Source organism: Ambystoma mexicanum, chromosome 2p (genome assembly GCF_040938575.1).
Source record: "Ambystoma mexicanum isolate Mex_15411 chromosome 2p, UKY_AmexF1_1, whole genome shotgun sequence".
NCBI classification, from domain to species: domain Eukaryota; kingdom Metazoa; phylum Chordata; class Amphibia; order Caudata; family Ambystomatidae; genus Ambystoma; species Ambystoma mexicanum.
Genome location: NC_090923.1, coordinates 961,731,744 through 961,759,597, shown reverse-complemented (window position 1 = coordinate 961,759,597; position 27,854 = coordinate 961,731,744). Strand labels below are relative to the sequence as shown.

At 48.5% G+C, this 27,854-nt stretch overlaps 1 protein-coding gene across 2 annotated transcripts in view; it reads left to right on the top strand.

Moving 5' to 3' along the window:
- Positions 1 to 27,854, top strand: part of LOC138566964 (solute carrier family 22 member 6-B-like) — a 356,440-nt gene that overhangs the window by 96,033 nt on the left and 232,553 nt on the right. For both annotated transcript variants that reach the window (XM_069644749.1, XM_069644748.1), the window contains exons 2-3: positions 187 to 290; positions 26,479 to 26,633. In XM_069644749.1, the coding sequence (XP_069500850.1) occupies positions 187 to 290; positions 26,479 to 26,633 (259 nt within the window). The remainder of the gene's footprint in view (positions 1 to 186; positions 291 to 26,478; positions 26,634 to 27,854) is intronic.

The following is a 27,854-nucleotide window of genomic DNA, read 5'->3' as shown; positions in this document are numbered from 1 at the left end:
CACACATAATTTTTTAATATGCCTTGGAAGGAAATAACTGTTTCTTCAAGAAAGAATAGTGGGATAACGCTAAGCTCCTCAAAGGTCTCAAAATCATAGGATGAATGGAAGAATCACGAGTCCTTCAAAGGGCTGTTTGGTATCAGATTTCTCTAATGTGACATTTTTCCTCTCTTCCTCTAACAGTGGGACCTGGTCTGCAACCGAAAATCATGGAAAGAGTTTGCCCAGTCCATCTATATGGCCGGAGTCCTTGTGGGAGCCTTCGGTTTTGGTGCTCTTGCTGACAGGTGGGTGCTGTTCAGAGGTCAGTTTCTTCTCAAGAAGCTCATAGCAAAGGAATTCTAAATATACTATTACTTACCGGTATTAGGCCTTTTTGTCAATATGATATGATATGGCATTTGCAACAGGCCTATACACAAGGCAACACACGAGGCAAGGAAGGGCCAACAGAGGGAGGACAGAGACAGCGATCTTACTAGGCCAAGTGACACTGAGATTGTGCAAGTGCAGGGGAGGGGAAAAGTGCCAGGGGAAGGGGGGGGAGTGCTGTACATGGGATCAAAACAATAACAAGAAGTGCGGCCAGCAGGTTGCAGGTGCATGGGTAAGTGCAGACAGCAGGTGTCCAAAAGTGCAGGTAGGGGGATTATAGGGTTACAGATACAGACCCAAGTGCAAACGTTGCCAGGAGGCAGTGCGGGTGTGCAACTGGGCGGGCAGGGACCTTGGCCCGAAATCAGAGAGTAGCCAGGTGACCAGTGCAGTATCAGACAGGAAATCAGCAGGGCAGAGGAAGAGAGAAGGCAGAAGCAAAGAGGAATGTATTAAGGTTCTTCCGGAACTGGAGATGGTTCTCCTCAAGAGCACGGACGCTGTGCCAGAGGGAAGCCCAAGCCGAAAAAAGAGATCTACCACCAACCCGTTGCTTGGAGAAGCGACTGACCCTGAGGGAGTTGGAGGTGGAGGAGTGAAGAGCTTGAGTAGAAAGATATTTACGAGAGAGAGTTGGAGGTATTAATGCCCCAGAAGGCCTTGTGGACAGTGCAGAGGGTCTTGAGCGATATGATTCGCAGTCCTGTTCTGGATGAGTTGCAGAGGGTGGAGAGTAGAAGCAGGCAGATTCAGAAAGAGGCTGTTGCAGTGGCCCAGCCTAGAGAGAACCAGAGCTCTAGAGACAGTGAGCTTCTAGGGGAAGGAGAGGAAAGGAAGAATACCTCTGAGGAGGTTCCATTGGAAGTTTGACTTATTAGAGACATAAGAGATGTGAGGAGAAAAGGAGAGTGTGGAGTCGAAGCCTCACACGTAGGAACAGGAAGAGGGCCAAGGGAGGCCGGCCAGAGAGTTACAGGAATGGAGGGTGCAGGTGTGCTGATGAGGAGAATATCTGTCTTACTGGTATTAAGGCAACGATCGTTGGCGACACACAGCTCCTGGATAGCAGACCGACAGTCAGAGATGAGAGAAGAAGAAGAGGTGGCAGAGGGGAGCCTAAAAATGAGCTGAGTGTCATCCATCCATAGCACTGAAATTTGGAGCAGAGAGCAGCAATGTGATGGGCAAGAGGTGCCAGGTATTGGTTCAACAGCCAGGGAGATAGGTTAGACCCCTGGGGAACACCACAGGTAGAGAGTAAGATAGAGGAAAGGAAGGACTCAAGTTGGACCTGGGAAGGTTTATCGTATAGGAATGAAGTCAGCCAGGCCACGATGATATAGAAAATGTGCACCATAAATTCCAAGGATCCTAAAAATGGTCTTCAGCAATATCATCACTGATGCTTTGAAAACCACCGTAATCGGGGCCCCAGTGTAAGATCTGCAGTCTTTGTGGTATGCATACATGTCTCCTGGTCCCATTATCAAGTGACCACAAGGATTTCTAATATCCGACCGATTCACCATTTTGAAATCTGAATGTCCTGTGCCTAGTCAGTTGCAGGAATCTGATGTGATCTCTGCACTATCAACTTTTTTCGGACCTTGTTAGGGAAAATGCAACTCATCTGGTAGCGAAGGAGTGAATGACTATTGAGATCTATGGCTGCATTAATGCTGGAGCTGCCAGAGCAAGTATCAGACCTTTTAAATTAGGCTATGTGCCTTGAAACAATCTCATCATTGAAACAGCCACATTCTGGGCAACCACGTGGACCATGAAAACACCCTAAATCCTCATTGAAATAGGAGCATAGTTTTCCTGCAGTGTAGAAATGCACCTCAGATGCACCAAAGGCAAGCCGCTCAGTGGCACAGATCTTTTCCCTTTTTGCACAGATCAGCCTTCACCCTTCCATATCACTGCAAACAAGTAATTTAGCAGGGCTAGATCATAGGCTCGCCTAGACCTGTCTGGCTTTCCAGCTAGACTAATCTTGACCCTTGACTGCGATACAGAAAGAGCCAGATGCACCTCGGTCTCTTTTCAATCAACGGACGAGATCAATACTCTGTCAACCTGTTCAAGCGAAATTCAGAGTGCAGAGGAACACAACATTTTGGAACGAATGACGCACAACCCAAAGTGCTATAGACAGCACCTCACTGGGTTTCTAACTGTTACTCAATAAAACCCTGCTAGAATGGTCCAATCACATAAAGGATGGCATCCACAAGCGGACAAGGAAGAAAACACGAGAATAACTCAAAGAGCTACTTGTAGAAGAACTATTCACAGCTCCTTTCCCCCCTACCTCCACCACGTGGTTAAGCGATTGTACAGCCCCATGTTAAAGGAGCTATTCTGACTGCTAGTGTTCATCATAGGGCACAGCTCCCCCAGACTCCATCCATCGGGGGATCACTTACTAAAAACCGCCAGAGGGAAAGAAGGATATCATAGACAGCCCCACTGATGTCGCAAGACCTCGAGTGCCTTATGAGGCAAGTTGATTAGCAGCACTGCAGAGGAAGGGGTAAGATTTAGTCAACCTACTCCCTTTCCCACAGCGCACCACCACTAAACGTTATTCCTGTGGGAAGAAACAGTATGTAGTGTGAACATGCAGGATCTTCAAGATGAGGAACTCTTGGACGCAAGTTACATGTGGTCCAATGATCATCTGGACAGTGGGGATTGGCAGGGATACCCAGATGAGTACATTGTGGGAGAGGAAGCGCCACGTATAGAAATGTTTACCGTGGGCCAAGAGGAAGAAAATTACATCATCCTGATACAGCATGGAAACGCCATCACTCAGGCTTAGCTTGATTCGGGAAGCAAATAGCCAGGGCTGATTTGGTGTTTTCTCCTCAAATCATTCCAAATAAAAAAGGTAAAAATGTCGCCTGGAGATGGCAGCTAAGAAAAATACCCAAAAGCTGCCCTACCCCTATTCATAGAATGGGCAGCTTACTGTACCTATTGAAGCTGCTATCATGCTTTGCCTCCAAGAGGAGGCAGTTCTATCGACACACAGACCTAGCTGAGTTTTCTAAGTGAAGTGGATGTGAATAGCTCATGGGAAAAACCCTAACATCTTTCTCATTCCAAGAGATAGCTTAGAGATGCCCTACCCTATTTTTGTCTTAGCTATAAAAAAATGGGAGCCCGGGGAAGAAGCAGGAAGCATTCAAGAGTGAGGTGTCAATTACATCCCCTTCTCTCTGGGGAAAACAGATTGACCTCAAAGGCCTATCTAGCTGGCATACAGGTGATGATACCCTAAGAAACAACATTTCATGAAAGTGCACTGACAAATTTATTAGGTGGGTCAGTAGGAAGGTGAAGAAGTGTTTAGTAATGGCACCTGCTTATCACCCCTTACGAGGTTCCGGAAGGTTCTGGGAGCTCCACTTCCATGATGCAACCACTGTAGGAAAATGGTGGGATCTACCAGAGCGCTCCTGCCCTTTGTGGAGGATGGTCCTGATGCCAAGCGTTCATGAAGCCATGTGAGAAACAGTGTGGCATCCATATCTGGACAGACCCAAAAGAGAGGAATAAAGTGGCACCAAATAGACATGATCTTGGGCCCGTATACCTATTATTGTGTATAACAGCGAGATAACAGTAGGACACAATGGGTGGCTCATAGGCCGGAAATATGGATCTTGTGCTGAACACCACATGCCCACAACCTCAGAGTGTTTAACCCTGAGCCCAATCATGGAACCGCTGGCATGCATATACCTATATTCTAGAGAAGGGTAAAGAGATTTCATGGTGTGCAAGCTGCACACCAACCTTCACACCAGGATCCAGTGCACAGCAGGCTCAACACTGGCTCCTCCCCCACACCTCCTATCACTCTTTGACTTGGCCCCAGGAATGCACAATCCCTCTGCAACAAGTCTTCCTAGATCACTGACCACTTTGACTCTTCACACCGCCAACTTTCACGTCTAGCCATCACAGATACCTGGATATTTGCTTAATGACTCTGCTACACTACCAGCTCTCCACAAAGACTCTTCCACCTTCTCCCACTCACCCTGACAGGTTGGGAAGGGGGTCGGTGTGGGGCGCCTTATCAATAAGGCCCTCAAAACTACCCCTCTACCCCTGTCTGGCATGAAATCTTACCCCTTTGAAATTGCCACTATGTAACTCTCCCCTCCTACTCCTCTCACTGTTCTGGCTCTCTATCTACCATCTGGTCCTCTCAACTGCTTTTCCCCCCAGTCTGACCTTACTCCTTCAATCACTTACTACCGACCTCTGCATGCATTGTCATTTTGTGGTACTTTAACTGCCCCAAGCCCTCTGCAGCCTCCTGCCTTGAGCTAACACTAACTACCTCCCTCATATCTAACCACTCCCTCCACTCCCACCATGACCAGCCTACCCAGTCTGGTGGGAACCCTCTTGACCTTGTCTTTCGGTCTAATTTACTCTCCACCTCAGATCTCTCCTTTGCCCCCGCGTATCTACCCTCTTCAGTGACAAAGAGGAAATGTAGGCAGTACTCTTGTTCCTTACCTTGATGATATTCTAACCTCTCTGCAGTCTATTTTCACCTATACACGCTTTTTCCATTGACTATGCTTTCTCTGAATTTCACTAGATACTTATGACACCATTTGACTAACACTATCCTACTTGTACATTGACACCTTCTTGTCCCCATCCTCACCTCTGAAATTCAGACCCTCAAAACAAACATTCATCGTGACATATGATGCTGGCTCAAAGTACAGACACCTACCCTACTCCTAGCCTACAACAATTCACTTGCTGCCCTAACCTCTGCACTGGACTTTGCCAAATCCTCCTACTTCACAAACCCAATCTCTCTTCGCAATCACCCCTGCAAAAATGAATCTACCTTCCAAACTTTGCTCTCACCTCCTAAGCCAATATCCATCACCTCCTCCCTTTCTTCTAATGACTTGGCTCACTACCTTTCCTCTAAAAACGCTAAAATATGTGATACTCTCGCAGTCCTCCTCCCTCTCCCTCCTCATTCCTACTTCTGTCCACCACCTTTCCATCTTCCTCTTCTACTCTTGACTACTTCCCCTCTACCACTCCTATTGAATTAACACTCATCCTTTGGAGTGCCAGCTCAACTTCCACAAATGCTCAAATAGTTATTCTCAATCATTTGCCCGTAACTCTCTGAGCTCTTTAACATCTTACTCTCTGCTAGACACTGCCCTGTGGAATGAATCCCATGGAGTCATCACTGATTCCCCACCAAGGATCTCCTCCCATGTGGCTAGAGGATGGAAGTCGTTACCTGATCCTGACCCCGGGGGTTGTACCATGAGGTAGGATCAAAGTGGAGGAGACGGCTGTTGGGGATGGTGGGGACCACATAAGGAGAGGCGCTGTATTCTTCCCTTCCTGGAGAACACCACCTAATAATTCCTAAATTCTTGATGGCTTGTTGGCACCATACAAATTCCTCCTTTTTTCGCAGTACGGAAACCCCTTCCTGCAAATCATTCTAGACATAAGTCCATTCATTCCTCGTACATAAATAACACACACCTAACATCTCCTCTCTAATGTTTTTCTAAATGAAAGTCCTAACCAATATCATTTTTGGAATCCTAGAAATTCTATGGACTCCAAGTCCCATAAAGCCTCAAGTACTTAGCCGAAGAAGAGGAAAAGCAGTTGGTAGAGATTGAATATGTGGTCTAGTTGTTTTGTGGATCTCGTGTGCGCGGGACATTTAAAGATGGTACCCGCACTCGAGAGAAAGGCAGAGCCAGAAAGGAAGGCAGAGCGAGTGAAGGAAGCAGTATGGTAGAGGACAGTGCTTGCAGCGATGATCAAGAACATAGGCATTCCCAGGCAGCAGCTTGCCGCTGTGAGAGCAGCTTACCGGCATTGTGTGATGCCAGAAGATACGCCGTGGGGCAGTATGGGAGGACCATCGGAGCACCGGGAGTAGAAGCAGAGCACCAGAGATATGGTCGTGCTGAGAACCAGCAACCTTTGGACGGGTCACAGAGAGAAGCCGACAGGAAAGCACAGAGCTGCTGGGAACGCAGAAGGAAGGTCTGCAGTGTGAGGGTGGACGTCCCAGAGAGTAAGCTTCATCACAGCAATGTGCAAGGGTCGGGAACGGTGCAAGACACTGGTGAGCCATTGAGAACACCTGGGTGTACTGACAGGCATGTTAACAAATGAGAATATTTGAATACCGACCAATTGCAAAGACAGAACTTGAACAAGTCTCCATGCATGCTATGTCAATGTGGGGAAAGCTGGAACAAGTGTCACCCCAAGCAAACCATTACTAATGAAAATATGAAACAGCAGAACTTGAACAAATACCCATGTATGAGATGTCAATGTGTGGAAATTTGGAATAAGCAGTACCTCTAGCCAATGAAGTTATACAACTGTGCTATATTAAAGGACAGTGAAACGGAGAAGAGGTCCTGGTGAAAGGGGCACATCAGACAGTGAACATTGGGGAGGAGGGCAACTGGACGGAGATTATACCAGGTGATCTGCAAGCCCCAGAAAGACAGGATACCTGGCAGGGGAGTATACCAGGCAATCCACTCAAAGTATATGGAAGTATGCAATATTGTGACAGGCCACCTGCCAGGAGAGTATACCAGGTAATCTAAGGTGTTGATGAAAGGAAGCCCTGGCAATCAAAAATGCCAGGCATTTTGAAATAAAACAAGAACTTTAAAATTGTGGGGCGATTCCTGGTGGGAGAGTATACCAGGGGATCTGAAAAATGGTATGTATTGATAACACTTCCCTGTTCTCCAGATAACTATACCCTCCTTCTATCCCAGCATAGATCCTTGCTCTTCCCATAGCATTGTCACATTACATGGCCTTTTCGTTAGCATCAAAATAATAGCCACAACATACTGTTCCATTTTGGTAACTAATTTCTCATCCTATATGGCTCCTCAGAATTTATGCTGATTTTGCAATTGACGACATTGATTTCTATGAGAATTTATAGTTGACTCCAATGCAAGTGCGCTCTCTACAGTTAAATAAGCTGAGTGTTTGTTGGAGCAATGGTAGTTACCACAAAATAATTAAGTATGGTATACAATTCGCACCAGTGAGCAATGCTCATGATATAATTAACTTCAATATTTTGCAACACATGGTCCAGTGTTATTGTTACATCGACCGTTTAATGTATTACATCGTATGGCATAGATCTCAATTTTAGTGTCCCATAGCTACTGTATTATCGGATGTTAGTATCACATCTGTTTTCATAGAATCCACTGTTTAAATATCACCTCAGTATTGGTATCCCATTATCCGTATCTTATAACTAGCACAGGATCATTCATATGTTAGTATCACATCCGTTTTCATGTCTCATAATCAAATGGGTAATTCAATTGCATCTGCATTAGTATCACACTAGCTACATCAATATTAGTAGTACATTAGCCTAAGTTTCACATCGGTACTAGTATCACATTAGCCAACTCCATGGCCACGAGTTTTGCCCAAACGGGCTTTGTCAAGGCTAATGTTTGTTTACAATCATTTTGCGTCTGTATTCTTTAACATTCCAGTTTCACGGAGCAGTGGTTAAGGAAAAGGTGTTATAGAATAGGAGGAGAAGAGCAAAGAAAAATTAAGAAAAAATTAGAAAACACGCTGACGTATTTGACACATCACTATAAAAGCATCTGAGCAGTGAAGAACATAAAGGTGTGGATGCCATGTTCTGACCTGATTGTCATATGGTGTAGTAGTATTGCCAAAAACTGTCTCTTCAATAAGTCTTAATATAATAATTCCATGTGTCCTTTATAATCTATATTCATGTATTTTGACCTTAGTGGTATGTCAGTTTATATGATAAATTTGTGTAGTTGAAAGTGTGATAGAAGATCATATATTTAGATAGGTCTAGACTTGTGCAAAAATTCAATAGAGAACTCACATTGTTTGTGTGAATGGTTACACTCACGAATATAGTCCTTGCTTGTTGTCAGTACTGGTTCTAGTTGAATTCATCCATTTCTGTGGTGCATGTAAATAATAATTGTAAGTATCATCATAGTAATCTACCCCACTGTGGTTAGATAAAGATCTGGACAGGTAGAGAGAAGTATCTTGCTGAGCTTACTTGTCTTCTTAAGGTGACAAATGTGTGCCTTGCCGCGTATGGCACGCCTGGCGTCCCGCGTCCATACTACGGCACCATTTTACCATTGTTGTAATATTCACATTGAGACATCATCACATGTTAACTGGTTCCTGATGGTGTTCACATATTTACAGGGTAATTCATAGAATTTCGCAGAAAAGTGTCGCAAGCGGCTGGCGCAGAGTGTCCGCGTGCGATTGTCTGCGCCAGGCACGTGCGCTAAAACCGATTTCCGCGCACAGTGTATTCATGGATTTTAGGCTCCCAAACCAGCCGTGGCGCAGAGTATCGCAGTGACCCTGCAGCAGCGCCAGTAACGCCCCCAAGAACGCCCTCGCGCAAGGAAAAGCCATCAAAATCGCTAAATCATCGCAAAGGGCTGCGCTAACCATGGACCAGTTTACAGGGCTGCCAAACAAGGAACGCAAAGCAGGTAACGTGCATATCAGGGGTACGCGTGAAGTTATAGACGCGATTAGTCAGGGTGCCAGGGTACGTGTATTTCAGGGGTGTGCGGGGAGTTCAACACGCGATAGTCCAGGGAACGTGTATTACAGGGGTACGCGGGAAGTTCAACACGCGATAGTCCAGGGAACTTGTATTACAGGGGTACGCGGGAAGTTCAACACGCGATAGTCCAGGGAACGTGAATTACAGGGGTACGCGGGAAGTTCAACACGCTATTGTCCAGGGAACGTGTATTACAGGGGTACGCGGGAAGTTCAACACGCGATTGTCCAGGGAACGTGTATTACAGGGGTACGCGGGAAGTTCAACACGCGATTGTCCAGGGAACGTGTATTACAGGGGTACGCGGGAAGTTCAACACGCGATAGTCCAGGGAACGTGAATTACAGGGGTACGCGGGAAGTTCAACACGCGATTGTCCAGGGAACGTGTATTACAGGGCTACGCGGGAAGTTCAACACGCGATTGTCCAGGGAACGTGTATTACAGGGGTACGCGGGAAGTTCAACACGCGATTGTCCAGGGAACGTGTATTACAGGGGTACGCGGGAAGTCTTACATGCGATTAGCCAGGGCACGTGTAATACAGGGGTACGCGGGAATTATCACATGCGATTTGGCAGGGTACGTGAATTACAGGGGTGCGTGGGAATTATCACACGCGATTAGGCTGGGTGGGTCCTCACAGGTGTTCCCTGTACACCCTCCACGGCCCCTGCAGGCAGCCCACAAAACAGGGGACTACCCTGCACACCTGCTCATGTCCCCCTGCACCCCCACCCCCCAGCCACCAGGGGCACCCACCACCAGGCCCCCACCCATGTCTCCTACCACCCCCACCCCCCAGCAGTGCAGGGGCAGCCTCCACCAGGCCCCCACTCATGCCCGACTCATGTCTCCCACCACCCCCACCCCCCAGCACTGTGGGGCACCTGCCAGCAGGCCCCAACCCATGTCACCCACCACCCCCACCCCCCAGCAGTGCAGGGGCATCCTCCACCAGGCCCACACTCATGTCCCCTATCACCCCCACCCCCCCCGCCACCAGGGGCACCCTCCACCAGGCCCCCACACATGTCTCCCAGCGTGCTACGTGTATTTCAGGGGTGCGCGGGAAGTCCCACTCGCGAATAGCCTGGGCGCGTGTATTTCAGGGGTGCGCGGGAAGTTCCACTCACGAATAGCCTGGGCGCGTGTATTTCAGGGGTGCGCGGGAAGTTCCACACGCGAATAGCCTGGGCGCATGCATTTCAGGGGTGCGCGGGAAGTTTTACACGCGACTTCAGCAGGGTACGTGTATTTCAGGGGTGCGCGGGAATTCTCACACGCGATTTGGCTTGGTACGTGTATTACAGGGGTGCGTGGGAAGTTACACACGCGATTAGGCTGGGTGGGTCCTCACAGGTGTTCCCTGTACACCCTCCACGGCCCCTGCAGGCAGCCCACAAAACAGGGGGCTACCCTGCACACCTGCTCATGTCACCCACCAGCCCCACCCCCCACCATCCAGGGGCACCCTCCACCAGGCCCCCACCCATGTCTCCCACCACCCCCACCCCCCAGTCACCAGGGGCAGCCCCCACCAGGCCCCCACTCATGTCTCCCACCACCCCCACCCCCCCAGTCACCAGGGGCAGCCTCCACCAGGCCCCCACTCATGTCCCCTATCACCCCCACCCCCCCCAGTCACCAGGGGCAGCCCCCACCAGGCCCCCACTCATGTCTCCCACCACCCCCACCCCCCAGCCACCAGGGGCACCCACCACCAGGCCCCCACTCATGTCCCCTATCACCCCCACCCCCCAGTCACCAGGGGCACCCACCACCATACACCCCACCAACCTGGATGACTCCGTGCCATCTTCCCTCGTTGGGCCCTGTGGGGTCCCAGCTGCCTCTTCTGCTGCTGAGGAGTCCAACTCCGACCTCCGCCTCTTGGACCTCCCCTTGCCAGCTGCGGCCTGGGACGCGGCACCAGACTCCTCACTCCCCGACGAGATCACAACTTGGGAGGGGATCTGGCCCTTGCGTCTCCGGCTGGTGGTGCGACCCCTGCCGCTGTGCTCCACAGCACCTGCTCCGTCCTCTTCATCAGTTGACGGTGCAGACAGGGAGAAAGAAAACACAGGCATCAGGGCACTGTAAAATGGACTCATACACACATGACAGTTATACAGGAGTGGCATAGGTAAACCTCAGACATGGCATCACAATCCCCAACACACATGTCATTTCAACTTGCACACATGAGCCATACCACAGCCATGATGCAACAGCCAGCACCATCCATTCACATACAACAGCATGTGCAGCCAAAGGTCATCCACACATCACATGCAACATAGGGAGTACACTACACATGCACACACAACACCAAACCTGCATGCATGTGTACACCTCCGCCAACTGTCGCAGTGTCTCCATCGACATCCATGTCACACCTGACAATCATTCCTCCACATCCTGTGCCATGCAAGCCCACACACACAAGCACCATCCATGTGTCACACATGAGACCCCTCGCATGTGTCACCCTCACAGCCCTGTACACCCCCCCTACTTGGCCACATAAAAATACATGTTCAACCTGCACACTCCTGGCACACCACCACACGCACAACTTACTATCAGTATGCATGTACACTTACCGCTCGACTCCAGACGGGTCTGCTTCTCAAGGACATGGATGTGGAGCGCAGGGGATATGCGTTCCAGGACCCTCATCTGATCTTCCGACAAGTGGCCCCGCCCGCCCCTTAGCATCTGCTGCCATCATGAGGCGCCGGGCCTTGTTGAGGGTGCTGGACCTGAAGTCCTCCCAGCGCTTCCTGACACATTAGTAGTCGCGGACTGCCACCTCCTCCGCGTTGATGGCAGTCACGACGTCCACCGGCGTGCAACCTTCCCAAGAGGGCATCATACTGCCCCACGACATGCTCCACCAGGACAACAACTTCCCTGGCACTGAAGCTGGTGCCCCTCTGCCTCCTTGGCCGGGGGTTGCCACTGGTGCCAGATGTCGTAGTGCCCGACATGGCAACCCCAGAGGCAGGAGTGGGTGGGCAACTGGGTCCTGGTGCTGGCCTGTGGGGTGACAGTCGGGAGCCTTTGGTTCCAGCAGGGGTGGTCACAGCAACAGCACCCCTGGCTGATGTGCAGGCAGCAAATGGCAGGGCACGTGGCCAGCAGGCAGTCAGGCAGCAGCAGATGGCAGGTGGGAGCGTGCTCAGGGCTCTGGGGGGACGTAGAGCCACATGGGTGCAGTCGATGGCACCTAGCACTTTGGGGAATCGTGCCACACCGTAAAAATCCTGGCCCGCAGCATGCCTTTCTGCAGGTGTTCTGGGCAGGTAAATGTGCCTGCGGACTGATGGGCGTGCAGTGATGATGTCCAAGACCTGGTGTAGGCAGCGTGACTGGGTGGCCTGTGACACCCCACCCACTATGGCACTTGTCCGCTGAAATGATCCAGTGGCTAAGAAGTGCAGTACATTGAGGACCTTCTCCAGGGGGCTGAGTGCTTGGGAGCACAGGGTGGGTGATGTGAGGGCATCCTCCCACTCACTCACCAGGTCCAGTATAATGTGTGGTGGAAACCTGTACCTTCCATACACCTGGTCATCAGGCATCCCGAACAGGCTGGTTCTGGGTGTGAATATTCTGGCCCTGACTCTCCTCCTCCTCCTCCTTTGGTAGCCCACTGCCACTGCTGCTAGGAACGGTATGTTCATCCTGGCATCTGGCTTGTCATTTGATAAGTGCGCAAATTAATGCTTTGCGCGTGACCCCCGCACCCTTGGAATCTCGTTCCCAGTCCAATAGCGTGTGGAAATTCACACGCACCACGGGATACAGGTGCGCTGACGTACTTGCGTGTGTAAGTGCCCGCGCACCCCTGAAATACACGTACATAGGCCAATCGCGTGTAAGCGCACTTTTGTCCAATTACACGTGATGACACTCGGACGTGCAGTATTTTCACGTGTGCTCCGTCATCACGTGCTGAGTGGGGAACACCCGTGCGGGTCACGTCACAGACGCGCTTACGTGCTGAGGGACTCTGGTCCAATAGAATCGCGTATGCGTGCTGACGCGCTTACGCGCTAAGGGCCTTTCCTCGGATTTCACGCTGACGTGCAGGATTTTCACGTGCCAAATCACTCCGTATCAAGCTGGCCACCCGAAAACACACGGAAGACCACGCTCCTGCCCAGAAGGCCGAGTTACTGCCCCCCAGTGCCCCGAGCAGCCTCCCACGTGCCATCTGCTGCTGCCTGCCTGCCTGCCTGCCTGCTGCCACTGTGCCCTGCCATTTGGTGCCTGCACATCAGCCATCTGCAGGGGTCCAGTTGCTGTGTCCACCCCTGCTGGAACTGAAGACTCCCAACTGGGATTACATCGCTCCACAGCCCAGCCCCAGGACCCAGTTGCCCACCCACAACTGCCTCTGGGGTTGCCATGTCGGGCACTTCCACATCTGGCACCAGTGGCAACCCCAGGCCAGAGGGGCAGAGGGGCACCAGCTTCACTGCCACCGAAGTTGGTGTCCTGGTGGAGCATGTCCTGGGGCAGTATGATGCCCTCTTTGGATCGTCCCGCGCCAGCAAGGAAGGACGGGAGAGGATCTGGGCCGACTGTGTGGTTGCCATCAACGCGGAGGGGGTGGCAACCCGCAACGTCCAGAAGATCAAGAAGCGCTGGGAGGACTTGAGGTCCAGGACCCTTGTGAAGGCCCGGCGCCTCGTGGAGGGGGGCCGGGGCCACATGAGTTCCATCCAGAAGAGGGTCCTGGAACGCGTACGCCCAGCGCTCCACGCCCAGATCCTTGAGAGGGAGGCCCGTCTGGAGTTGAGTGGTAAGTGTCCAAGCATTACTGTGTGAGACAGGGCATGTTGCGGTGTGCTGGTTCTATGATACTTGCCTGTATGTGTGCCATAGGCCATGTATGCATGTATGTGTGCAGGGACATCATGGTAATGCATGTGCGACCAGTGATGTGTGACCCACGTGGTTGTTGCATGTGTCCAAATGCGGCATGGGGAGCCCTATGCAGATTTTGAACATGAGAGCATGCCAGTCTCTGTACCTGGACATGGGTGGGGGTGAGGGATGGGTGCTGATGCCAGGTACATATATGGTAGCCATGTCTGTGTGCCTGACCTGCGTGTCTGTGACTTGTGCATGCCATGGATGCATGACACATGTGTGTGACAATGCACAGATTCAGTGAAGCAGCCAACTTACCCTTGTTTTGGCTGTGTTTGGTGTGTTTGGGGCCAGATGGATGTGACTGAGGTGAAGTGTGTGCATGTGATATGCATGAGCCATTATGCATGTGAGTTGCATATCATTGAATGTTTCAAGAGTCCATTGGACATGCATGGAAATATCCATGGCATGCAGCATGCCTGTTACTGTGTGTGTTTTGCCTGGACTGACCCATGTGTTGTGGAGGGACATGATGGAAGTGTACTTTGACAGTGGTGCTCATCTGCTATTGCTTCCTGTCTAGGGGACCATTGTGCAGTACCCTGATGCTTGTGTTCTTTGTCTCCCTCTACGCAGCGGCTAGTGAAGAAGAGGGCGGAGACGGCGCTGTGGAGCAAGGCGGCGGGGATGCACCCACGGCTGCAGCGGAAGGGGTGGGTGAGCCCCCACAGGGGCCTGCTACGGCGGGAGACGGTGAGGAGCCATCCAGGTTGGTGGTTTGCACAGAGGAGGAGGAGGCCGCCACTGGTGCACACATGGGGCCTGGTGGGGGCATCCCTGCTGGTGCAAGTGGTGCAGTCCAGGGCCAGGGGCAGGAGGCAACACAGGTCACCGTGGAGGGGCCTGTGCATGTCGCTGTCCCTGACCCTGTGAGTGCACCACCATGCACCAGCAGGGATGCCCCGTCCCAGGCCCGTCCGCAGGTAGTGGGGATGTCCATGTCACCTGACTCCCCTCCACCTGCGGACGTGGGAACCCCTGGCCGTGTGGAGAAGGTCCTGATTGGGGTCGTGATGCGCACGGCTGTGATTCGTGATGCCGTGCGTGCTTCCCGGGAGGAGCACGCACGTCATCACGAAGTGCACCGTGCCGACGTGGCCCAATTGGGATCGGCCATGTTCGGGGGTTTCCTGCATGTGTTGGCCAATGTGGCGGCCCTCTCCTCCTCTGTGCAGGCTATCCACCAGTCGTTCTCCTTGCCGTCTTCCGGGCCAGATGCCACCAGGGCCCCCTGTGGACCTGCCCCGACCAATGCAGCCAGCTCGGTGGGGATCCCATCCCTGCCACAGTTGGGAGTCGGAGGTCCAGCAGGGGTGGACAACACTGCAACTGGACCCCAGCAGATGGAAGATGTGACAGCATCATCAGGCAGGGCACGTGCACGACGGCGTCAGTGGTTTCCATCAGCCTGGATGCCGTCGTGCTGGCAGAGGCAGTGGCGTCGGAGGCAGCAGCGGGCTCGACGTGGGAGGCATAATGGCTCGGGGCCATCAAGATCAGAGGGGCAGCCATCGGCCGGAGGGCAGGGCAACCCTGGGATGGTGGTGTCTTCCGTGTGGGAGGAGTTGGTCCAGCGGATAGGTGCGGAGCGGCAGCGGGCGGAAGAGGAGCGGCTCGCCATGGTCAGGGCGGAGTTCTCCATGCGTCGGGCATTGAGGCGGGCTGAGTGCCTCGAGGAAGCTCGCAGGGAGTTTGAGCTGAACATGGGGTTATCCCTGCGAGACCTCGGGGCCAGGACAGAATCCCGCCTCCAGGACATCGACATTGAGTTCGATGATGCCCTGGCCAGCAACATCAACAAGTGAGCCGCAGGACTTGCCCGCTGCCTTTGTATATAGTTATTTAGTTAGTTAGTGTTAGGTTTCCTTTATTTTGTTTTATTATTTTGGACCGCTCGGACAATGGCCACTTTTTTGTATATATTTTTTAGATTAGGTAGTAGTAGGTTTCATTTATGGTGTTGGGCTCATGGACCCTGGAACATTCCTGTATATAGTTTGCTTTTTGTAGATACTTCTTTTTCATTTCTTATTGTGTTCACCATGAGGAAATGGTTTTTCCTTTTTTTTCATACTACATGATATTGCTTTGGACGAAATTTTTTTTTTTTATTCCTTTGTTTTTTTGATTATGACTTTTGTTCTCGGACATGGACCATTAATTTGCTTATCCACATAGTTGTATGTTTGATTTGTTTACTTATTTTGAATCTATAATACATTTTTTATTTTTACTTTCACTTGTGTTATTTTCTCATTGGTTTCATACATGTCATGATATGTGTTTTGACATTCACTTGCACCCATTGTGTATGTGTGTGTGTCGGGCATGTGTCCATTTACATTGTTGCCATTGGGGTTGTATCATGTAATTGCATTCACTATGTGGGTGGATGCTATCCTTGCCTGGGTGTTTGTGCTGGGTATGCTGCCCATTACTGCCATGATTGTGTATCGTCAGGACCTGGGGCCAGGGGGACATGTGTGGGTGCCTGGTGGAGGTTGCCCCTGCACTGCTGGGGTGTGGGGGTGGTGGGTGACATGAGTGGGGGCCTGGTGGAGGGTGCCCCTGGTGGCTGGGGGTGTGGGGGTGGTGGTAGACATGAGTGGGGCCTGGTGGAGGGTGCCCCTGCACTGCTGGGGTGTGGGGGTGGTGGGAGACATGAGTGGGGCCCTGGTGGAGGGTGACCCTGGTGGCTGGGGGATGGGGGTGATAGGGGACATGGGTGGGGGCCTGGTGGAGGGTGACCCTGGTGGCTGGGGGGTGGGGGTGGTGGGAGACATGAGTTGGACATGGGTGGGGGCCTACTGGCAGGTGCCACACAGTGCTGGGGGGTGGGGGTGGTGGGGGACATGAGTTGGACATGGGTGGAGGCCTGCTGGCAGGTGCCCCACAGTGCTGGGGGGTGGGGGTGCAAGGGGAAATGTGTTGGTGTTCATTAGTTCAAGGAGACATGTGCCTTTGCTGGGGGGCATGCCCATGTTGGGTGGGCTGCCTGCGGGACATGACCAGGGATGCAGGGTAGTCCCCTGTGGTGTGGGCTGCCTGCAGGGGCCATGGAGGGTGTACAGGGTACACCTGGGAGGACCCACACTGTCAAATCACATGTGGGACTCCCCGGCACCCCTGAAATACACGTACCATGCAGAAATCGCGTGTAAAACTTCCCGCGCACCCCTGAAATACACGCGCCCAGGCTATTCGCGTGTAAAACTTCCCGCGCACCCCTGAAATACACACGCCCAGGCTATTCGCGTGTGGAACTTCCCGCGCACCCCTGAAATACACGCGCCCAGGCTATTCGCGTGTAAAACTTCCCGCGCACCCCTGAAATACACGCGCCCAGGCTATTCGCGTGTGGAACTTCCCGCGCACCCCTGAAATACACGTAGCCCGCTCCCCCAGGCCCGATCGCATGTGAAACTTCACGCGAACCCCTGAAATACACGTAGCACGCTCCCCCAGGCCCGATCGCGTGTGAAACTTCACGCGAACCCCTGAAATACACGTAGCACGCTCCCCCAGGCCCGATCGCGTGAGGAACTTCACGCGAACCCCTGTAATACACGTAGCCCGCTCCCCCAGGCCCGATCGCGTGTGGAACTTCACGCGAACCCCTGAAATACACGTAGCCCGCTCCCCCAGGCCCGATCGCGTGAGGAACTTCACGCGAACCCCTGTAATACACGTAGCCCGCTCCCCCAGGCCCGATCGCGTGAGGAACTTCACGCGAACCCCTGTAATACACGTAGCCCGCTCCCCCAGGCCCGATCGCGTGAGGAACTTCACGCGAACCCCTGTAATACACGTAGCCCGCTCCCCCAGGCCCGATCGTGTGAGGAACTTCACGCGAACCCCTGTGATGCACGTACCCTGCAAATCGCGTGTGACACTTCCCGCGCACCCCGGTATACATGCACACGTATTTTTTGTCAGCGGGTGTCCGTGTTTGTGGGTACCCCTTTGCACGTCATTTTTCCTGGAGGGCCACAGTATGGGACATTCATCATGGCAGTATATAGGTGCTATTTGTTGGCGCACCTTTTGGCGCACATTTCTTACAGCCGCAGAGACGCTACCGCCTCCTTTCTTGTGGCGGTCGTGTTTGTGCCTGTGCGCTGGTTTGAGCGTGCGCTTTTTTCCCCTATTCTATTCCATGAATACGTGTTGTAGGCGAGCGTGTGGGCGTTCCGCGCACTTGTGCCCTGTACTTCCCCCGTGACGCCCACGTTTTGGCAAGTTGTTCCCCATTCCGAGTGTTACGCCCGTGTTCCGCCTACTTTTATTGCGTGCGCCGCGCTATGTGCGAATTTCGCTGTGGCCTGTGCGATTTTCGCTGTGACCTGGCGCACGCTGTTAGATGGCCTGTGCGCCAACGTGCGCCGCGCACTTTTTTATCGCACATCCGCTGGTTTTCTCGCGCACGGCCTTCCATGAATCGACGTGCGCTGCTTTTCGTGCGATTTTCGCACTTGCACTGCGATTTTCGCTATTCCACTGCGATTCGCACGTTTTTGCCCACTTGCGCCGCGCTAATTATTCCATGAATCGGCCTCTTAGTGTATCAAAAGTTGAAAGTATACTGTACAGTTCGGGGTTATTAGAGGAACTGTACTAATCTTAATAATGCATGCTTAATCTATTATAGATCTATGTGAAGACTTTGTCTCTTGTGTTATCCTCATTAAATATTACATAGGGTAAAGTTCACAATGAAAGCAACAGAGAAAACGTTGTTTATCTGAAGCTGGGTCTAATGGACAGTATTAACTATATGAGATTGGTGCATAATACAACATTAAACCTACTATAGTACCCCAAACCAATTAGTAAGATGTGTCGATAACACATCTAACTTAAGTAACATCATCAGCTATATCTAGGTCAATCACTGTAAGTGCTGAGCGAACAGGGACACTCAATGATGTTCTTCAAAGCTCGGTTTTCAAATATCATTTACATTTAGAGAAAGACATTCAGCTCATTGTCAGTGTTGAGTACTTGTGTAGAGGTCCTTAGTTTGCAAATATATTTTGCCTCCAGTCTTCTCAAATTATTTTCTCTGTTACCACCTCTCGGCGAAGGTTTCACTTGGTCAATTGGCAGGAATCTAATGTCCTTTTTTGGATCTTGGATGCCAACAGTGTTTAGATAATCACAAATATAGATTCCCACACGTACATATGATCACACATACAACACATTTGCTGCGACAATTATGCAAATGTTTGATAGTAATCTCTTGAACTGTACCTATGGTAAGTTTGTGCCTTTTGCCAAGGGCTTAAGTACACATTCTACAAAAGCCACATTTATAAAAGCCTTGTTGAGCTGCTGTCAACCAATTGTCCTTCGTTGTTTGAGACTACATAAAATTGTGACAAACTCTATAACATATGGTGGGTGTTTCCTACAATACGCCAGGTTTGGTTTAGCTCCAATATATGTGTTAAGTATGCTGTCTGTGGAAAGTGTAAATGGTTGTTCCGTATCCTAAAAAGCGGTGCACTGCCCATGCTGTATCCAGCAATGAATCCAACTCTCTCCTGTATAACAAGTGTTTATTGTTCCACATATATTTTAGGTTTCATTAATTGACCTCTGGTCTTGATTCTGGCTTTGCCCATTGCTATGCCTGGGTTTTTATCCATATATCCTCCTAGTCTGAACCTCCTTTTCACTAGTTTGATTTCTTGCTCGGTCGTATCTAACTCACTATCATTACGTCAGACATTGATTTTTAGTTACTACCTTCTAGACCATTCTTTTCACTTTCAAAATCATGCTTCGACTTTTATTTGTGCTGAGTATCAACCCCATTTTTGTGTCATGTGTAATAGCCATTCATTAGCTAGCAGTGCCTGCATAGCTCTCAAGTGATTCTTATTTTGAGGGTCGCAGCATTAATTTTGAAGTGAAAGCAATGTGCTTTGAGTGAACTGTTGCACTATTCCTCCTGTCCAAGGCCTTTGGGTGAAAAGTTAAAGTTGAACCAGGTGTTGTCAAAACATTTCCCACAGCTGATGCCATGACTCTTCTCCTAAATCTATATGACCCACCTGATGGTGTCCATACAGGAGTGTTGCTATTACAGATTATAGAGGTTTTGAAAGACTGGGAGTTATCCCACCCAGGAGTCAATATCATATTGGCAGGAGATTTTAACGTCCATTGTTTTGGTATTGAAGATGAACTTAGGCTGGAATTGTCGGAGGCGGTAGAAAATAAATATAGTTTTGGGCTACTAAATAAAGGAGGAAAGTGGGCAGAAGTGTTGTTGGGCTTTGGACTTGAACCTCTTCTGCCTTCTGATTGCGATTCCCTTTTGCGAGTAACGTCACAGAGGGATGGAATTAGTGCCACATGTCTTGATAGTATTTTTGTCACTAGGGGCTTATTTTGGACAGTAGCCAAACACGAGATTAAGGACACTATGTTGCGCGATCATGCGATTCTGCACGTCACTTTAGATGTTGAGACACAGAGTATTGTGTCAAATGCATTAGCTAACATCACATGCAATGCCGAGGGACATTGCAAAATGTGGACCAAAGTCAATATTGACACAATGGCATTGGCTAGCTCTTATACACAAGTTGAATTAATACAGGCTGCCAACACAAGGGTTCACTTCCTGGTTTTGTTATGGCTATACACATACACAAGACAACCTTGCTTCACGATACAGCAAAGATCCAAAGAGATGCAACTATATCTTTGGCAGCCTCGAAAGCCAAAATAGCCAAATTTCAGACCAATTATAAAAATTGGTTGAGGCTACACAAGGTAACACCAACTGGAAGATGGTATATGATTTAACAAAGACGCACGATACCAGAAAGTTCTTGCATCTATTTGGAGCCCATCTTTCAGTTCACGTGCCTCAAGAATTATGTAGCATCTGTTCACGTGCCTCAAGAATTATGTAGCATCTCAGAAATGGTTTGGACAACGCACATCCAAACATATATTATGATCCAGCCAGCTCTTGCGAGGATGTTAAGCTGCCAAAATTGGTTGCTAGACTCAGCGTACTTCTGTTCTGCATATCAGACAACTTGGGAATCATAGCAAAACTAAAAGCTTCTAGAGCCCTGGCCCGATGGGCTCATAAACTCAGTCATAAAGTGTATCCCTATCTTTTGGGGTAACGTACTGCTGCACATTTTTAACGATATCACCAGAACTGGTATTATACCGAGCATTCGGAGAAGGTTTATTTTTATACCAGTACACAAGAGAGGAAATTACATCGACCCCATAAACCATCGACTGCTAGCCATGTTAGATACTAGCAGCAAAATAATTGCCATCATTCTCCTGAGACTGCTTCCTCTTTGGTCCTACCCTAGAATCTTTGCCTTGCTTTTTGATTTTGTCAGCGCCCTAATGCCCATGGTTCCAGGACTGCGCTATAAAAAAAAATGGGAAGATACAGCCAAATTGTTAAAATCGGAACATATATGCTACAGAAAGGGAAGAAGTGCCACCCATGCCCTGTGGGCTCTACAGCTTTTGTCAGCAGACGTGCTGTATGGAACTGCTGGTGCATTGTACTTATGTTTTGTGGATTACACCGCAGCATTCAATAGTATATCTCGCCTCTGGTTGTCGGCTAAACTCGTGCCCTGTGGAATAGACCCCTTTTTGTGGTACTACATAAAGTTGTTATACACCGATACAAAGGTAACAGTTAGGCTCACTCAGGATGGAACTATTTAGCTCCGGTCACCATGAATTAGCACCCCTCTTGTTTAACCTCTTTGTGGCGAACATGGACAAGTCCTTGATGAACTGTAAAAACATTCCCCCCCAACATAGGTGGAGCATCCCAGCCTTGGATTACCTTTGCAGATGATACGATATGGCTAGATAGGACACCGTTGGGCCCACAGCGCTCGATAGACGCGATTTCCCTTTACGCTCTAGAAAATCATCTTGAAATGTATCGCAACAAAACCAAGGCTTTGCCGATTAAGGCGAAAAGGAAACGTTTGGGAAAATATGTTTGGCACAGCGGTGGCGAAAAACTGCAAACTATTGACCATTATTTGTACTTAGGCTTGCCAGTTTTTAGCGCACCTGAAGTCCACCAATACAAGCACTATATCACGCTTAAAACGGTGCGCAAATGGCAAGCAATTAAAAACTTTATAGCAGATGTTGGTGGGGGGTCCATTGCAGGATACCTTGAGGTCTATAGAAAGGCAGTAGTTCCTTGCATACTATGCGCCATGTAAACCGTGTCAAGCACCCAGGTTAGATGGTTGAAAACCATTGAGGGCAAGCTGTTGAGGTCTTTTCTGGGTCTTCCTGTAACGGTGCATGTGGAAGCTCTGCGTTTAGAATTGTGTACCGTCTCCTTACTCACTTCATGGACAGTTAGTCATGTTGAGAAACATATTATTGGCCCAGGATGTTGATGGCACAATGTTAACATGTTTTGCAGCTCACATTGGATGTAGACCAGACAACTCTGCATATGGGGACCTATTGCCTGGGACTGAGTGTCCTCTATGGATTGCAACCCAAAAATGCTGCGCCCTGTATACCACTCAGGGATTTCCAGGTCAGAACCAGTAGCTATCTTAGGGAAATGAGCAGCAACAAACTTAAACGATTCATTTTATGCTTGCATTTGAACTTACTCCCGGTATTTGAAGTTACAGGAGCACGGACACAAATACCATCAGTTCAGAGATCGAGCTGCTTCTGTTATAGTACCATTGAAACCTACTGACATATATTGGCTGGCTGTATTTATTTCAATGATCTGTACACTAAACGATATATTAGTTTTTGCATGATTGATAGAATCAGCTCAGATCAATGTTCGTCTACTATATACTTTGTTGACTCTTTGGTGATTGCGGCTGCAGCTGTTCATGTTTGGGAGAGTGGCTTACTCAAAATTGTTGTTTTATAAGAATGCACCTTTGGAAATGCGTTCTCTTTATCAAGAATGTGTATTTTATGCATATTTATTTAAATTCTGATATATATTATATTTTATTGTTTTATAAAAGTTGATTTTAATTTTGTAAAATGTATGTGAAATGCTAAATTATTAGCCAGAAGTATTAAATAAAAAGATAAATAGTTGAACTAGCATTTCACTGTCCGAGAACCTTAATTACATTGTTCAAAAGTTTATGTTTTGAATTATGGCTCAAGGCAGTGTGACGAAGTCCCCTGACTGACTTTGTAGATAGTGGGGTATTCAAGGGAGCGGATTCTGTGAAGGCATCATGAAGAAGGACACAGACAAGAGATGGAAATTTCAAAATAAATGTCAGGCTTGAAAAAGGCCTAACTTGCCCTATAGTAAGATGGGATTTCCCTACCTAAAGAAAACTAAGGAACGACTGAGTCAAGAAGTTCAAATGAAGAATCTCTCTCTGTCCAAAACCTAAACTTGCCCTCACAACTAATAATTCTATACAATGTGTAGGGATATTAGCAACCAAAAGAGAACAATGTTTAACCCCCAAAGTTCTGAGCTTCTTCCAGCTCGCAGCTTCTGTTGAACCCTCTTCCCCAAGTGTGAAATTGTTTCATAACAAAGTCTCAAAATTTTCCTCTGTTGACCAAAAGGGAAATGGTTTAAATCATGCCCCGGGGTTCTCTTCACAAAGTTTAAAGCTGTTCCCAACAGAAGCACTGGTGTTCCCTTCCCCAATTTCAAATTAGTTCACAATGGAAGCACTGCTCTCCTGTGGTATTTCCAATTATACTTGGATTTTGTTTTATCCCATTCAATATGTTCAATGGATTCCTCTTCCACTCTTGTTTCAATCCGATATTACGAAAAAGCCTTCTGCTTTTTTTTTATTCAGTTCGATGTTTAAATAGGCTTATGCATTTTATAAAGTTGAGCGATAAAGATTTATATCATTGAAATGTCTGTTTCGTAGATTGGAACTGTGCAGAACTGCTCTGTCACTTTTCTCAAAGTGCACAGTGCCTTTTACAGTTTATGTGATTGTTAATTTGAATGAACAGTTCAAACAAAGATTTTTGAAAACGTGTTCTGCTCCTTTCAGACCCACTCAACCACTCTGCTTCAATGTATACTTTCACAATCACTGGAAAATTGTTCACATCGCTCGTGGTCAGTTTCACACCGGGTTTCCTGACTTCTGAAAACTCACTTGCTTCCTTTGCATGCTCCCTGCATACCATTCTGGACTCGCTTCAACTTGATTGACTCCATGGTTCTCTCCTCTGCCCCTGAGACACTCCCGCGCACTCGCAGCACCAAGGGAGAATGAGTACTATGCTTCCCTAATAGCTGGCTGACCCTTCAGCATTCCGCCTTCCTTTTTCTTGCAATTGCGCCAGAGAACTCCTGTTCTCACACCATCCCAGTTCGGACCTCCAGCTTCTGCAGCCCCTGGTATTCCAATCCTTGTCATGTGGCAGCTCTGCATCAACGGCTCCCAGCAGTGTCTTGTCTTTCGCTCCCTCTTTGTGCTCTTTTGGTTTCCTACCTTTTATACACCGTTGGGTTAATAAATGAGCAGCAGGTGTGAGAACTCACTTTCAATTGCCTGACTATAGTTAGACTTATTAGTGAGACATGCCTGGTCATGTAGTGGTATCCCTTTGAGGCTCTCTTCCTCGTCTCAGTACCAGAGTGGTGTAGTTGCATGTTGGTGTGTATGACTCCTAGTCACCTCTTCCTCATCTGAGTACTAGAGTGGCATGACCGAGACAAAATAAGGGAAGCTGGTTTACAATATCCCATAAAGGTTGGAGAAGGTTTGGGTGGGTTGTCATTAGGAAAATGGGGATACCATGTCTCACCCAAGGGCCACCAACTCGCAGTCCCCAAAGACCCTCCAGCCAGGTGATCCTCCCTCGCTTGTCCACCACTGGAGAGGCCCAGCAGTATTCTGTGCTCAGAAGCTCCACCTTGTCCTGTGCCTAAAACGTGGGTAAGTGAGACCCAGCCATACCATCCTGACTTATCAATTTTGTGAACACTTCTTTCTTTTCTGGTGAACATTATCCCACACTCTTTTTGTAACTTAGTGGTAAGGATTGGCAATATTTATTTTCTTATTTGACAAGACGCCACTAGGACTGCCTTATTATTATTTTATATTCGTAGCTTGCTCCCATCTTAGATTTAGGTTTAGATTAGGTGTTTATCTCAAACTTTATAATGTTCAATAAACACCCTTGAACTGTGATCACTTGTGTCTGTCTTTACTGTTGCCACCATGAGTTCCTTATAGGTTACTTAGAGAAAAGAGGAAAACCCAGGATGGGGTAGCCTAGAATAAAATGGAGATTGTCTACCTTTGGTCACCCCATATATGTTATTTGGTTCCACTATGGAAGAAACCCAAATAAAGTAAAGGTGCTTAACCTGAGATATATCTGGTCTCCTCTTTTGACTCATGTCTACATCAAAACAGGAGAGCCATCTTTTGGCAAGTGAGACACAAGCAAATGGGAGACATTTAGCTTATGAAACCTGCATTTAGATGAGTGTATCTCTTTCCTTGTGAGTTTGGGGTAATGCTATACTTTTGTTCCTAAAAATAATTTTCTAGTAGGAGCATCTTTTATCGTCAAACTCTCCTTTGTTGATGCCTTGGAAATGAGAAGATTACTTAAAAATTGAAATTGAAGAGCCGGAAAGTGACACGTTATTTTAAGACCAGACTTCCTTTTATGTTTCTCGGACTTCCTTTGGAAAACTTTGGTGCCATGACACACCTCTTCAGAACTAAAAACCCCACGACAAAAAAATTATCGACCTAATAAAATTAATTAAATACTATTAAACACGTAAGCTTCCAGATCAATTAACAGTGCATTAATGAAATTAAATCGCTCCTCCCTCTTACATGAACACATGCTTAAGGGAGCTTAGAATTGAAACCAAAGGATGGGTAACCCATTAATTGTGGAACTTGGGAGCATATGAAATCAAACGACAAAAAAACCTAGTCACACTGGAAAATGATAATATAGAGAGAATTTGCAAATAACTTCGACTCCAGTAGGCAAACAAAAGGGGATAGGTTACGTACTTGGTGAATAAAATATGAATATGTAATTTTTCACTGACCGAGCCTATCCCCTTTTGTTTGCATACCGGAGTCCGGAGTTATTTGCAAATTCTCTCTATATTATCATTTGTGTGTGTGAGACTAGGTTTTTTTGTCCTCTAAGGGAGCTTAGAAAACAACAAATATGCCAATCAAAACGTCCCTTGATTACAGGAAATCAAACCATGTGTGGCCAAATTGTGTGTGATGTGTGTTGTGCCCAAAGGGCAGCATAACAGAGCATTCTCGAAGACATATCCTACTATTCCTCACCCTAGATTTGGCATGGATTGACAAAGAATTAATTTTCCTGCACCCAAACTGAATGTTACTGAACAGTTGCACTATGGGGAAGAGGTGGTTTATCTCATTTGACTTCCCTCTCACCAACTCTCCTCCTTTTTTATTATGCAGGTTCGGACGACGGACTATCCTACTCTGGTGCTTCTTGCAGATTGGAGCCTTGGGAGTCGCAGCAGCCTTCTCTCCAAATTTTAGCACTTACTGCGTCTTCCGTTTCCTGTCTGGCATGGGGGTTGCCGGCTTCATCATCAATGACATCAGCCTGTGTGAGTAGCCAGTCAAAACATGTACAGATGGTGCCATAAGACCACTCTGGTGTCTCTCTTTGTAAGATTCATAGTCAAACATCAAACTCATGAAACTATGTGGATGAGGTCTTCACCAGGCCACTTCTAGCTTAACAAATTGAGGGATTTGGTTGTCAGACATTTATAGAGATTTTCCAAAAATCTGTTGTTACTAGTCACGTGTAGGTAATCAGAAAATTCGATCATTGTATTCTAGTGCATTTCTGGAAGGGATTGTGCTGCACTATTCGTCAGCTAGTCCATCTCAATCCCAGCCTACCATATGCACCTCTATTATGACTTTCCACATGTTCCTCCATTTTTTCTTTCCCCATATATCTTCTTTCGCTTATTGTGTGAATCTCCATTTTATATGAGCCTGGGCAGCTCACCTTTGACTTAGCTTCAGTACCATCATTTTGCGTTACTGGTAAACCTTACATTTATCCTGGGCTAAGTACCTACATTTTTAGTTCCGACTATTAGGAATCTCTTGCAACACCTATAAGACTAAACTATTGCAATACAGTACACATAGAGAGGAATGGCATATGCAGAGGGACAAACAAGAATGACATATGAGGAGGGACGCACAGTCTATAGGTGTTGTTTGGTTATGAGCCCACCCATTGACTGCCCATGGCCATGTTAATCCCTATGGCCATTCCCACCCATTCCCGCCTCTCTCCGCCCAAAACTCCTCCTCATGGGAACTCTTTATGCTCGCTTTAATCAAGCCTTACCATCAGACTTTGCACTAAAGTGCTTGCCAGGTGTCCCCGAGGAAAAGGCACGGAAGAGCCGGAGCTCTGTCGTAGCAAGGCTGTCAGCAGGAAGCTGTCCGTAAGCCTCAGTGACCAGGCAGAGAGGGGAGAAGAGGCAGACTGTACTCCCAACCCACTGGCGAGTGGCAGCATCTGCTCCACGACGCAAGGAAGAATGAAGCAGCTAAACATAGCTGGTGAGCAAAGCTAGGGAAGGTGGGATGCAGGGGCGTTTCAAGGCAATCACTGTACAGTGTGGAAGAGGCTGAAAAGGCATGTGGGAAGGGGTGAGAAGCCCAGAAAAGGAGACACTGCTCCAAGAAGCAGATCTGGGATCCACACCCATAAAGAGTTGTGTTGTACAAAAGTCCTGGAAGGAGAGTATACCAGGCATTTGTGAGCCTGGAACCTGCGCCAAAATTGTGTAAAGGAACTA